The following is a 14,208-nucleotide window of genomic DNA, read 5'->3' on the forward strand; positions in this document are numbered from 1 at the left end:
TATACTTAACCAACGTTGTTAATGACTACAGCTCTTCAAGAGTGTGCCTGATGTCGCCAGCAAGGTTTGAGTGGTCTAGCGCGACGGTTGTATCTCCGGAGGGATGTTCAGCCAACGGCCCGCCTTGGCAAGAAAGGAAGGAAACTTATTAAAAACTTCTCACGTGTGCCCTTAATTTCCTACGCGCCTTAAACATTTCCCAAAGTATTCGCCCTTTCAGAGGAAAAAAAGAGAGATGATTCACTGTGTTGATGTTCTGATGTTGAAATCACAAACGCTAACACCGGCATCCAAAACTCGGCAGCATGTGGGGCCCGAAGGAGGAAGGCATTTTGACGTCGAAGAGGGCTCCGCCTTCCACGCTGCAGTGCAGATACAATGTAATCATTTTTAACTCATGTAGTCATGGTGTTCCGTATTGCAAGACGACGAATGTTTCGAATTAAGGCATAATCAGTGCCTTATGCACATACATGTGTTGTCACCCCAGCGACTGGATCCGCACCTACCAGTGACCCAGAGAATATGATTTGTAGCCGTAAAGGGGGGGGAAAGAAGATTCGACGCAAGAGGTCATAGCCAGAGCAAAGAACCATGCAATACAGGGACTATTGTTATGATGCAAAGGTAAAACACTGGGCACTGCGAGGATCGAACTCGCGACCTTGGGATTATGAGACCCACGCGCTACCGACTGCGCCAAACGCCCTCGTCGAGCCTCGGACACGGATCCGCCTTGTCGAGTTCGTTGTCTGGGTGAACAGCTGCAGCAAATTTCTGCCTTCAGCAATTCCAAATATCATTTTAAAAGCTCCCAAAAGCGAGGGCTCGGATGTTGGTCTTTTGGATTTCGATCACTGCAAAGCCCCTCTGCCATGCTTGTGTCCCAAGAGTTGCACTGTAGTGTTGGCTCGGTCGCCACGAGTCTCACTTATCCGAAAATATCGGTTCACAGCTCCTTAATTAGACAATACAGAGCCAGAATGAGGGATTCAGTGGCTTGGACACATACGCCACTCTATCTTGTAATACACAATCAATCTGGTGTGCAAGTGCACACACTGTGAAAAGCATCACTTGCAAAATCTAGTCTCATCTGACTGAAATTAATTATGACACCAGGTTGTGAGAGCTGAAATTGTAATCATTCGGCAAACTGATGAAAATTTGCACGAAACACCATACGTTCAATCGCTTGCAGAAGCAGCCGTGGACTTCTGAAGGCGAAGGTGCTCTCGTCATTCGACGCAGCTCCAGGAAGAATGGTGGTAAAAACTCTTTGACTAAGATACCTAGTTTTCCGAAAATGTGATAGTTGATCGCTTATTCTGCATCCTCTGTTCTCTCGTGGTACGATAGCAGTTCGGGCACTATTGTTCTGCGGTTGTACACTTGCAACAGTGGTGAGGCTGTGCCGTTTACGTGGCTCAACCAGTGCAAGCAGGATTTGTCCAAGGATCCGCACAAGCTGAAGACGGAAACACCACGTCTCCAATAAGTCCCAAATGTCCAGCTGTTGCGTAGAGGCATAGAACAAGAACTATGCGACGCGATGACCGAGCTTACGAAATCGACATGTGGACGTGCGTGTGCTGTCGAATGTCCAAGGCTGACAGGGCTTCAGCAAAGTGCCTTAGCCCAGCGACAGAGCCGCCAACCAGAAGACTTCAGACTGCTGCCCTTCTGATACCAATGGTGTTTCTTCTCCTCGCGAGGCTTCTTAAAGAGGTTCGAAAGGAAGCGGGCTTGTACGCACTAAGCAAAAACGTGGCTGAAGTGACCCCTGGACTAATATTCGTCAACAGGTCACGGGTCCTCAGCGCTGTGTTGTTGCGCTTGGTAAAAGAAAATGATGCTTCGATAACCAGGTCACAGGATGCTGACAACAATTAAGTAGTTTAGGTCCAGTCTACACAGTCCAAGACTACACGATTATGCTGGTTTTTCTACGGCGTCTACCGGGAACACAGGATTATGAGCTGTATCCGCTCCTTCGCCTGCGTTTATCATGGCATCGAGACCCTGACGTGTGCCAGCTTGAAAGAGACTGAACTCTGTTGAGTCGCACATTCCAGCAACCGGTATACGCAAAACATGCGGTTGCGTGCTAAAGCCAATGGGCAGACAGTCTGTAGAGACAAATGCTCGTACACATTCATTGCAGAAAAGTTGCACGAATGCCGCTAGCTTCGTTCTGTTCCTGACTGGACTCCATGAAATATGGATACAAGGTGGAATCATACTGAGCCTGTCGATGATACCATAATGCAGTTAGCGAGGAATGTTTGCTTAGCGGCGTCTGTTACCAAACGAAGTTAGCCACATCGCCGATCGCCGAATCTTTCCCTTTTAAGTAAAAGCAACGGAGGGTTTCACTTATGACGATTCAATCAGGGCTACACCAGTCCGGAATGTCTTGCATTACACGGCATCAAGTGGGGACCACTCACGTGGTCGGTAGTAATAAGAGAAAAGATGAACACTCGTCAGATATACTGGTGTCTTCGTCAGAGTCAGCACCGATGGCACGCCTTGGATCAGCATCAAACTCGCCTGGAATTGTCGTTCAAAGAAGCTGACTTCTGCCGCATATGGGGCAACAGACTGGAATTGGGGGGGGATGACGCGTACCACAGCTACGTGTCGCACGCTGCAGGACCGACGAACGACGTCGTGTTCACGATGACCATGAAGACTCATCAGCAACGCAAACACTCGTTTGAACGTTAGAAACTCCGCACCAAAATTTACCGTTAATAATCTTCTTCAGGTCCTGATTACCTCCGCGTCGCGTAAGGGGACACCCGCAATGGTCCCATCACCTCAAAAAGAAAGCTGAAGCTTTCTCTTATGCGTACCAGCAGCCTTCTACTGTCTGGCCGCAATGAACAATGTGGGCAGCCGTGTATTTGGCGGGGCCGCAAAGATCGACTGACACCGAGAACAGAGACGAAAAACATGACACACATGATCTGCGTGTGTATTGCCTACTCTTATTCAAATAGCTTGTCTCTCTAGACGATCATATCCTGCGGTACCCCTTGTTGCAGTTATAACTCCTATGCTGCGCACTTCTTGTGCAGAAAGGGGAGACCTATGCTCCTTTCTTGCCACTGAAAAGTCCCGACCGGTTGTCGTCAAGGCCTTCTCTATCATGGACATATTCGATTTTCTTGCTGCACGTCGTTTCGAATAACTTAACCTCCTCAATGCACTGACGAATGTCGCCATCATTCTTTGCAAGGCAGTCCTGGAGTGGCCGCATGCGACAGACCACAGGGCCCTTTTTTGCTGATGAGGGGTTTGCGGCCATCATTTTGTCAACAGTCTCGTGATTCACACAACAGGGGGTTTTATTCTAGTGGACAACAGACAACAGAAACGCTCTCAGATGGAGAAGGAAAACTGTAATCACAGAAACGACGCAGCAACTGTGCGTGGCAACGGTGGCGTGAGATGCTTAGCGCAGCGCAGACAATCAGTACGAGAAGAGACAGATCATGTAACCACAGCAACCACTTGATCCTTGACTACGTATCTGTAAGAATGTATGATCACCTTGAGCCAACAAACAGCAGACAACACCGCAATTTCTCAGGTCGCTGAGTTCCGGCACTTTCGGCTGCTCGACGCTTGTTGGGGCAAAACGCAGGGGACACCATGGTACATTACAGAGGTCGCCAAACGGTAAACGTTGTCACCATAATAGGTGAAAAAAAGCTGGAGTGCGTTTTTTTGGAGAGAAGGGTCACAGTTACTGAAGAATACACACTGTTTGCTGGGTCCAGGCTTCTGGGCTACCGGCTGGGCCGTGGCAAACGAGAATTCTGGGATAAACCCGAACTCATCATTCACAAGTGAAATCTTCTCTCACGCATATACACCAAAAAGCCGAAATTGAACAGATCCGCTCTTTCTCTCAGAAGTTCAATCAAAGAAATCCAAGAAACAAAAACTGGTCTTTCACATTGGAAGAGCAATAGGGACAACAGGAATGAAGACAAAGAACAATGCATGCAATCACTCGTTAGATGACTTGAGGCAACAAAAGAGCTGCACCTTCAAGCAACAACTGTGAACGCCGATCAGAAAAGAAAAGGAGAAATCAAGGAGACATGAAATAGATGTGGCAAGTTCCTGTGAGAGTAATCACTCATTTATCAATTATGTCGGGCCCTTGCATGCACTGAAAAAACTCTTGGCTTTGTCGTGACGCCCACGGCTGCAAGCTGTCGTTCATCGGCGTTTCCCTGCCACAAAATCCACATGTGACTGTTCGTCTGGGTAAACACGTAGACAGCTAAATGGAGGTGATCTGTAGTGACTGATTGGCCGCCAGTATTAAAAGGCGTTACCTGGTGATGTAGATGCCAGTCTGAGTATCGGATGACGTTACGACACGTGGACCTGCCCCGCCACTGAGCCGTACAAGAAGGGTGATCACAGTCCACGAACCAACGTGGAACACAGATGATAAGAGGACGTGCTCTCAACTGACTCAGACAGGACACAACCCGTTTCCAGACAGCCTGTCCTCGTGAATGCATGACTAAGCAGGACTTCTTAAGGGAATCGTTGGCAGCTGAGATGTGGCGTTTGCAGCCTTCTGCGGCGCAGCGTCCACTCAGGGACGACAGCCCTTATCTATATATCTTTGAGCCTGCCGTTCTAGGTTGGCCTAGTACTTTTCCATGCCCAGTTGTCCACTATGAAATAGTGAGTGAGAGGTGTTATGTGCAGTCGGCTGGTAAATGTCGTCCACAAACCTTCTCTGAGTGTCTCTCGGGCGAGGCAAAAGGGAGGGCACCTATACATAGGTATGTACCAAGATATTTGCAGACAAGATAGCCAACAACAGGAAGTCTGAGGTGTCGGGAACCAAGGCGGGGCCCCTTCGTAGTCCGCACACCGAGTTGAGCCTCGTGGGTTCGAGCTGTTGAAGTTGGTATGGTAGAGCCTCAGTTTGACTAACAAGGGGATACCCTTTCAACGAGTATCCGTCCTCTCTGCCAGTGTAAGCCCTTTTACTCATCAAACATTAGCAGCGTTTACATCGGGGTGGGATCCGCCCCGTGCGTGATCCGCTTCTTTATACTTAGCTTTCACTTGACGGTTACCGATGGCAGCCGGTGTTCCAGTGTTTTTGTGTAGTGATTCGGTTGGGCAAGCAGTGAATCTGAACAGAAAGACAGCAGTATAGAGATAGTAAGCGCCGCTGGCTGCCTGATGCTATGGACTTACATAAGCCCCAGTCCAAGTAAAAAGGAAATACTTTCTGTTGTTTGCCTGCATAGAAGCCTCGTGTCCTAGAACTCTTGGGTGAGGTTGACCATTCGACAAGTCAAACAGTAGCAACTCGAACGAAGGTGAGGTTAACTGCTGAAACTAATGTTTCTCTCTGCTACGAATTCGCACTAAGTATTTGCCTTAGTTGCCATGCTTCGCTGTTGCTGCAGTTCTGATTCGCCTCGTGCGGACTCACACAGGCAGCCATGCACAGCTCCTTTTTGGAGTTACCGTTATGAAGCACCCACTTCTGGATGATAATATGAACATTGCTGACCTCGATTTCCTATAAGCGGGGCTCTGCCACCGCTTCCAAATTCGTGGTATAATTACCTTTATTTTCTGGGATCAAAACTTCTGTGCAGTATAACGTCAGGAAACGCAACACGGTCATGACCGTCTCAGAGGCCTTTCTTCTCGCGACAGCTGGCTGAACTTCTTTATTCAGTGTCACCCGGAATAAGTGGGCGAGCTACAACGAATGAATGGTGCGACCGGACCTTGACTTTGGCGGCGAAAGCTTTCGTGTGTTTCGCCCTGTTCCGCCTCGACGTGTGGAAGAAGAGTTATCAGTAGCAAACGTCAGTTGCGGTCCCAGTGGAAGTGTGACTGTTTACAGTCCCGTTTGCTGTAGTGAACGACTGCACTGTGTATTACACATGAAATCTTTTGCGTAGTGCCATCGACGAGTAGCGCCAAGGATAGCTCCACAGACAACCGCAAACTGACAAACCGCGTCGCTGTAAGGGCAACATGGTACGCCCGCAGTTTTATGCGCTGTTATCAGCAAAACTTTTGAGCGAGAGTTTCATGAGGGACACGTATGATGCAATATTTCGATAAGCTTCAAACACGGGAACTTGATGCCGTGATGGAGGCAGGATAGCGTAGACAGACTATGGCTGGAGAAAATTTCGTGTCTCGACAGCCACGCAAACAGCAGATCGTATTGTGGCCACCTCGACCTATCCCTGGCAACCATGTTCTTTAGAGATCCCTTAAACTGGAAACAATTTTTCTAGTGCATCTGCACATACGAGGCTTCACCGAAAAGATGCGGGCTGCCTCTAAACACACGCTTATTCGCGAAGAGTGAGGGGCTGTACTATCACAGTAATGGTACTCACTTAACACAGCTTGATTTTCCGAGGAAATTCAGGCGATTCAGAGTGTTGCCATCGGAAATAAGGCAATACGGAACCGCTTGCTCACCAGGCAAGGGTGACAAATCACGGAAACGACATTCTGCAGCGGGACTCATCGACAAAGTTTGAGCACAAGGGCTGATCGTTGTTTACCAGCTTTCACTCGAGAAAATGCGTGATGCGATATCTTTCGTAACTTGGTAGTGAAGAGGAGTCGGCCGAATTATACGCTGAGAAAAGGTACAACTAGCTGGCCTCCACAGACATCCTCAAGTCAAAAAATTCACTCTTCAGCACCGCAGTTGTGGCTCAGGCCATGGGGACAAACTCGATCTGATCAGCCTCATCCCGGAGTACCGTCGCCTGGCGTCTCTGAACGGCTGATGCGCCCATGTCTCCAAAATATGGTAGCATGTTTGATGTGTAGATTTCTGGTGCATGGATGCCTGCGATACACACATATAGTGATATTGGCTCTGAAATGAACGTTCTCTGCCTCCGACTACAATGCAGTCCAAATCTATTCGACCGATAGGTGTAGTGGTACATCATTTTTCTTGTCTTACCAGAGCCGGTGACCGCAGCAGTGGCGGCTTGTAGGTTGCCCGTTTGTGCATAGTAGTGCAGAAGCTGATTCTTGACCTGCTGCTGCAGACTCGCGTACCACTCGGCGCCCGTGTCATCATCCGGTGTGCAAGCACTTGTAGAAAACTGTGGTACTGTTGCCGGATGTGCATTCCTAGCAGGGTGAATTATCTCAAGCTTGGGAACGTCTGAGAAGAGGAAGCAAATGGTACACAGAAGGCATGTCTATTCCCGCTGTTCAGAGGCAGTAGCCAAGTGTATTCTATAATTTCAATGCAAGGACCGAAGTCACACTCTACGTAGTATGCACCAAACGTGAACGCCGAGAAGATGCATCTGTCCACGCTCAACGCTGAAGATGTGCTCGGGTATCCGGGGGCCGACCCACATGACAAAGCAAACCAGAAGAGAGTCCAGCTCCGGGCTACCGTTTCGCGTGGTACGGCCAGTGTGAAACAGTGTATCATGTGTCGGATTGACTCTTATTGATGAAACACAGGGTCTCAGTCAGAACATGATGTCGCTTCGATTAATTGCCCCGCCTCTCTGGTTGAGGCTTACCCACGATTGGATGGACAATACCAGGAGCCCGGATGAGTTGGCGGACGTCGTCGTGTTCCTTCGGAACCACCACCAAACTGTCCTTGATGATGGTAGGAGCTACGATCCCGGGGGCAAGAGTCGCTTCTGGTGCATCTTGGGCGTAGATGATCTGTACCCAACAGAACGAGCCACTCCCAATAAATGGAATTCGTCAACCATTCCAACATGAACTGGTGGTGGACAACAAAATGCACATGTCCCATCCACAAACTCCGCTGGATCGGCCTGTGGTCCTACCGGCATATGTCTGTTTACACCTGTGTACGCAGACAAACTGCGCGCGCAATTTGTTGACTTGTACCATTAAATCAGGTCACCAAAGGCACCAAGAAGCGAAGGATGTGGATGTGGGGAAGAGTCCTTCCTTCCATGTGACAGGGATTACAGAAACGTAATTTACCTCCTCTTCCTGAGCTGCCATTTGCATTTGTCTTAGTTTTTCCAGGGCACGATGACGTTCCATTAGGATCTCATCGGGGCTCTCCGGCGCAGCCTGCTGCATATCCTGGAGCCACCGAGCTTCTTCAGCTTCTTGAGACTGAAGCGCTTGGCACTCGGGAGAGAAAACCGGCACCATGTTGCCTTCCTCGCCATCGTCAAGGGAGTACCTCTTCGTGCGCACGGCTTCAACAGCAACACGGCTGCCTACAGCTCGGATGCTCGGATGCGACGTCGGCTGCGCATTGACAACACAGCGAAAGCACCCGAAATATGCATGCAAATGTGCATTTTTCTTCTGCTAAAACGATTTCCGTTTGATGCGACATACATCAGGCCGAGATTCGGTAAAGTAACGCCTGTACAACAGACACCGCCCTGAGCGCCGGATAAGTCGCTCCACTGCAGCACTTTCACCATCCGCTTACCCCTCCTACGACGAGCGTATTGTCGGTGCTCGTGCTTGCTTGTTCCTGCGCAAACTTAACCAAGTCTTCGACTCGTGGCACCTGGTCAGCTCCTCTCATAGCGGGATTGATTGACAGACGTAGGCCCGAGGTTGCTTGAGACCCATTTTCACCGGTAGCGGAGGCACTGGGAGCCTCCTTTCTACCAATTGACAACAGCCCAAAGAGCGACTTTGACGCAGAACCAATAAGAGACAGAGTGTCAATCGAGAGCTTTCGAGGATTCACACTGCTGGCGTGTACATTGGGCTGCTCCACGGTCGCGCTATGTCCTGCCGCTAAGCCCGTATCACTGCTGCGGTTTGCAACTCCAAACTGTAAAGCGGGGGCCACTCCCGGTCTTCCTGCAGCAGCATGCGCCGCACGATTCATCATCATCGCCAGAGCGTGATGATGTGCAGCGGCTGTGAGCTGCTTATCAGAGGGTGTTCTGGTTGGCGTGCAGACAGCTTTAGTTACACGGCACTGGGTGCTATCGAATTTCTTGATGCGGCCGTTCTGAAAAGGAATAGGACAAATCGCAGTGTTGGATATAACAAAATTGGTAGCAGTATACATATTCTTGGATGAAGAGTTCAGGGCCATGTTACTGCAAAGAAACAGCGTAAACATGTTGGTCGACTCGGCTGTGGAAATGCTAGAAGCAAAAAAACCATGCTTCCATGAACCAATTATAAATGTCGGCTCCGCTGCGAACATGGACTTGATATCCTGTGGGCTTTCTGGCAGAATCGGTTCAACTTCGGCAAGGAACGTGCGGGACAGTCCCGTTCCCATTACGCGGTAGATGACCAGCTTCACGTCATCCTCCTCACTCACCTTGAGCCTGACGATCAGTGAGGCGCCGTTGTCTTCGCTCCTCAACACCTCGCCTTCGGCGCCAGTGGGCTTGTGCTGGATGAAGTGTTTGTTCGAGAAATTAGTGTACATCGCCCCTGGAGCCCCCTGGCAAGCTTGCCCACCCAGCGCTGGAAAGAGGGGGCCTCCCACAGACTTGGTGCTTCCCAGGTGTCTGCCTACAGTCCCAGAGGCCTGCCGACTGGCCTGGCCTGCAGAAGAAAGCGATGGAACAGCGCATACAAATCACCTACAGAGTAAACAGAGGGTGCATTCAGCATCCAACACGTACATTCCTGATGATGCAGGTATATGTGCTACTTTGCAAAAATACATTCATATGAGAAGCGTGACGGTGCGCACCCATCCTGTCACATGAGTGCCAAATCTCGATGGTCCAAGGCATGAAACCTTACGTGAGGTAGAATTGGACGCTTGGTCGCTTGCTGGTGTAAGGAATGGCATCGTTCCAATCTGGACGCTGAGTGGCGGAGCCTCGCAGCCAACTGGTAGTTTGATACGGGGAAGTGTTGTTTGCACTGGCTGCGGCATGGGCGTGGAGGATCCCCAATACCTGTGGATCACGAAGCACACAGCACAGGCGTCTGTCAGTTGAGTGTCTTTCCCTGTGGCTTCAACTAGGTTGTCGGATTTGCCATAGAAAACTCAAAAGATATCAACGACTGTTAGCACAAGTACAAATGATGGGCCTCAAAGAGACCGGTCGCGCTGGGGAGATTATCAACAGCAACTCTTTCCAGTTGTCCCCTAAAACGCCTACGGAAATCGATTGCAATTGATACCCCACCCTGGGGTGTGGGAAAACTTCTTTGCTTTTGGCAGCAAACCGCTCACGTGAGAGGAACCCCCTTACAAAAAAGTGCCGAAGGGGTACTGCACGGATCAGAAGGAGCATCGAGGAAGCGGCAGAAGATAGCGCTGGATAGCCAACCTCCGGCGAGGCCGCTCATGCGGCACTCTCATCTCTGGTTTGTTTATCTTACTTTTCGCCCAATCCTGGCTTGGGCCAAGTGGCGCTGTCCTTGCAGCTGATACCAGTTCCTTTTCCGTCACACACATAGACATTTATGTAGAGGGGCACTGTGTTAGGTACTCATGTGGGTATAGTACCTCTGGTGCATCAGAACCGCGCAGGTGGGTGTGTACCATGGGGGAAAGGCGCCGACGTAGCATTTGCGAGTGTTACGTTCTTACCTGTTCGTGGTACCGGGCGCATGTGCCTGGCGAATATCCGTGGCGGCAACAGCACTGGCCATGTGTCCTTCCAGTAGTTCAGCATATGGGCTGAGGCCACCAACAGTCGGAAGCTGGACCCATTGCTGCGCATCAAGAGGCTCCTGCGAGAAGTTCGTGAGCTGCCAGTGAGGCAACGGGATGACAGGGCGGTCTTTAGGCCACACCACACATCCGTCTTTCATCTCCAGTGTGATCAGACGTCCTCGTTTTTCTCCTCCCTGGGTGGTGCCTTCATTCTGCTCTTTGGCTGCAGACTGGTCCCGTCCGGGTGCAGACTTTTCGTCCTTGTCAGCACCTGTCTGGTCCACGCCTCCAAGTGCCTCGACGAGAGGTCCGCGGGAAGCGTCGCTTCGCTCTCGCTCTGTTGGCACCAGGCTGCTCCTAGTGCTGTGGCCGGAAGGCTGCCGTTCATCGTCGGCTTCGATGCCCGCGTTCCCCGCCAAAGCAGCATCGAGCTGAGTATTTGCGTTCGAACCGGTATGCGAAAACTGTCGAGAAGCATCCGAAGTTCTCCTGTCGTGAGTCGCACCATCGAATGAGTTTCCACCAGTGCTGGCCTTGTCGTCTGAAAATCCCCGTTCAGATGCAGAGCACGACGACCCTTCGCCGCCACTGCTGCCGTCAGTTGAGCGCATCTGAAAATAATCCTCTAGAGTGCCCTCGAAGGTGCAGATTTGAGTGACATTACCGCGGGACTGAATGCCCCATTTTCCGTGGCCAATGTTGGAGAAAAACAGGTTAGACCCTTTGCACGCCTGAACGGCATCTTCATGTGAAAACGGTTCCTCCTTTGCACGGTTCCGCAACGCGGGCGGGGGATTGGGAGCCACATATCCGCGCTTGGCAGGGACAGCGCCGGCTTGCTTGGTAGTTCCTTTGTTACCGTCTACCTCAGACTGCAGAACTACACGGCGGCTAAGAACCGGAGCCACTCTACCCATTCCAGGAATGGTGCCACACTGAAGGTCGCCACTTGTGTTGCGACTCCATGCAACGCTACCGCTGAAACCCTGGCTCGCATCGCTACTCTCATAGCGGCAGCCAAGGTCTCCTTGCCTAGGCTGCAAGGCGAGTGGGCCGGCCATCGCGTTGGGTAAAGGGAGAAACCAGAAAACTAATAAGACAGAAGATCCAGCAACCAGAATAAAAGACTTCGGCGGAGGCAACTCTCTGGCGTATCCCAGCAACTCCGAGAGAGTCTCCGCCCGGAATGTGCTCGAGTTCTGGACAGCGTCGCTCGCACGCGTGTCCTGTGGCAGATGGCGGTTCGGACGGTGTTTGGTCTTGCGAGCAAGGGTCCCGTAGGAGAAAATGCTACGCAGACGAAGAAAAAGCACTTGCAGCCGTGACCGTCAAAAAACAGCGCAAAAAGTGGCCTCTACAAGCAGTGTGAGAGAGCGTCGAGTTTAGCAGTGCGGTGCTGCGGGAACAGGAAGAACATCACAATATCGGAGCCGCTAGCACAATCGCGACACGCTGCCTAGTTACGCGACAGTTTTCTCAAGCCGCGGCGCGGCCAAGCATGTGATGAGCGTGGACTGACCCTGCTCCTCTGCGGCGTTGCCGGCAGTGTTAGTCGAGACGAGTTAGGAAGACCCAGCAGAGGTTCGGCGAACAGCAGCTAGCTGGGAGGACACGATTTTGCCACGGGACGAAACGAAATGGGCAAGGCAGGGTGCAATGTGATGTTTTTTTCGCTTGAGCGACCGGAGAGATGTCCGAACCTAGCTTTCTTCCAAAATACAGTCGAAACAGGAATCCGGTTAGTAGGACGGGGATGTCCATAACCCAACGAAGAGGCACAGACGAGACGAGTACACTTGACGTAGGCGGCGCATGGGTCTCACCCCGTCTCCAGTGCGATAAATGCTATGTGCTCCAGAAAAACGGCAGCGATGATGCGCAAAATGGACGGACTCCGTGGGCTCGAAGTCAGCTGTCTTTGTCCATCTTGGCAATGTTATGGCACTACGGATCACGTGTCCAAAAGTCCACCCCACGAGCAGACCATGGAATTGTCTTGTACGATCGCGACGGCGCGGTGGCGTGCCCGGGTAGTCCCGTGTGTATAGGTAGGGACCCTATAGTTTCTTACGTTGACCTATCCGTTAACGATTCTACTTTTAGAGAGGGACTCAGTTGACCAGAGCCGGACCTTCCAATGAAGAGCAGGGGCTTCTGCACGCCCCAGGAACGTCCCTGCAAGGCGTCCAAAGCACGTCGTCTTCCCCAAGGGGATCACAGTAATGCAGAGTTCACCAAAGCAACAGCCGACTCGCTCTGCCTTGATAACAGTATCTTCTATATAGTAGAACGGAAGCCGACGTAACTGAACCCTTGTCTGTTGTTCAGTTTGTGCTCGCCGCAGGGCAGGGGCAAGGGTATAAGACATCGGTCCCTGGTGCTGAAGAAGCGTGGCAGTCACCAACATCCATCTATCTTTTTATTTCCCTCTGTGTTGGCCACAAGCTGACAGAGGATGCTTGTGCCGCGATGGCCCCAAATCTCTAGTGGAGTTAACTTTTTACGGTGGGGGGGAGGGGGTTCGCACAGACTGTCACCTTTTCGGTGGACTGCTATTAGCGATTCTGGCAGTGTTCTCGGTGGCGATGGAAGAGCGTAGCAGGATGGTCCTCTCTAGTTCCATAAACCAGTTGCGCTCACACAATCGAGCCAAAGCAACTGCATACTAACCACTTCCCGTCTTTGCTTTATAGGCCCCCTAGGGGAAGCGAAGCTCAGATGCCGCATACTATGCCAACACTGCCAGAACTGTGTATACAATCCCACTGACGATCAGGATTTCAGTAAGCATTGTGGTTGTTGATTCACTGGCCCTTTACCAGTGTTACCTGCTAGACGGATGGTGTACAAGCCAGGTCCACATGACTCCCCAATGGGCTTCCAGTGAAAATTTCGGTAGATTTTTTATGAAACTCACGTAGGCGGGAAACACCTACATCGGACTATGGCGTGGCACGAATCTAGTGGCAGAATTTCACCTTCTGTGGCTCATGGATAGCAGATTCAGGGCCACTTGGTCGTATGTGGCCCACAGTTCGTATTCTACTTCTTTCTGTCCGCGTCTTCGTGTGAACAGATTTACTCAGGTTGCAGCTAGGACAGCTTCCAACGTAGCCCTTGGCAGTCAATTGTGTGTGCTCCCTTCCTCCCAACGCATAATTTGTCTGTGACCCGGCATGGAGAGCGGCGCCGCCGGGTTCTCTTTGTGTATTTTGATATCCCCACTTCAGTGGTATCCATGAAGCAAATGGTCGACGTCCAGGAGACAAAAAGAGCGAGCAAAGCCTTCAGTTGCGGTGTGCCCCTTTTTTTCGGTATACTATTCTGTGCACATGCCAGGCTCAATGCCTAAGGACCATCAGTGCAATATTACGAATCCGATCTGTGCTTGCAGTCGCTTCTGAATGCGTCGCCTCCATCGAAGTGGTGTCTGCGGCCTTACAAGTCGGCAGTTGCGGTGATTTGCCCAAGTTCTTGCCCGGGCATGAACCATGCTGGTGACTAGATGTGCAGAAATGGGTTTCAACGAGGAAGCCGCTTTAGGGGGAATCCTGAAGCTTTCGCCT

The 14,208-nt window shown here is 51.0% G+C and overlaps 3 protein-coding genes and 1 non-coding gene across 4 annotated transcripts; 1 reads left to right on the forward strand and 3 right to left on the reverse strand.

The window, feature by feature from the left end:
• Positions 1-636: 636 nt before the first annotated feature.
• On the reverse strand, positions 637-709 carry TGME49_212750. Its single transcript has one exon. It is a non-coding gene; the product is annotated as a tRNA-Met (tRNA).
• Positions 710-3,094: 2,385 nt separating this feature from the next.
• Positions 3,095-4,115, reverse strand: TGME49_212760 (hypothetical protein; the record flags this gene model as incomplete). The annotated part of the gene is made up of 1 exon (XM_002370984.1): positions 3,095-4,115. Exon 1 carries the CDS (start codon positions 3,314-3,316, stop codon positions 3,095-3,097), a length of 222 nt encoding a protein of 73 aa, XP_002371025.1. The 5' UTR covers positions 3,317-4,115.
• Positions 4,116-6,058: 1,943 nt separating this feature from the next.
• Positions 6,059-12,107, reverse strand: TGME49_212770 (hypothetical protein). Its single transcript, XM_002370985.2, has 8 exons — positions 10,577-12,107; positions 9,778-9,935; positions 9,344-9,573; positions 8,486-9,022; positions 8,020-8,295; positions 7,578-7,728; positions 6,998-7,204; positions 6,059-6,877 (listed from the first exon to the last, which is right to left on the reverse strand). The coding sequence occupies exons 1-8, from the start codon at positions 11,701-11,703 to the stop codon at positions 6,741-6,743; spliced, it is 2,823 nt and encodes a 940-aa protein (XP_002371026.1). The 5' UTR covers positions 11,704-12,107; the 3' UTR covers positions 6,059-6,740.
• Positions 12,108-12,332: 225 nt separating this feature from the next.
• TGME49_212775 (hypothetical protein) lies at positions 12,333-14,143 on the forward strand (the record flags this gene model as incomplete). Its single annotated transcript, XM_018779574.1, has 2 exons — positions 12,333-12,690; positions 14,037-14,143. 2 exons carry the CDS (start codon positions 12,333-12,335, stop codon positions 14,141-14,143), a joined length of 465 nt encoding a protein of 154 aa, XP_018637858.1.
• Between the last annotated feature and the right edge of the window lie 65 nt (positions 14,144-14,208).

The sequence above is a fragment of the Toxoplasma gondii genome, chromosome V (assembly GCF_000006565.2).
Source record: "Toxoplasma gondii ME49 chromosome V, whole genome shotgun sequence".
Taxonomy (NCBI): Eukaryota; Apicomplexa; class Conoidasida; order Eucoccidiorida; family Sarcocystidae; genus Toxoplasma; species Toxoplasma gondii.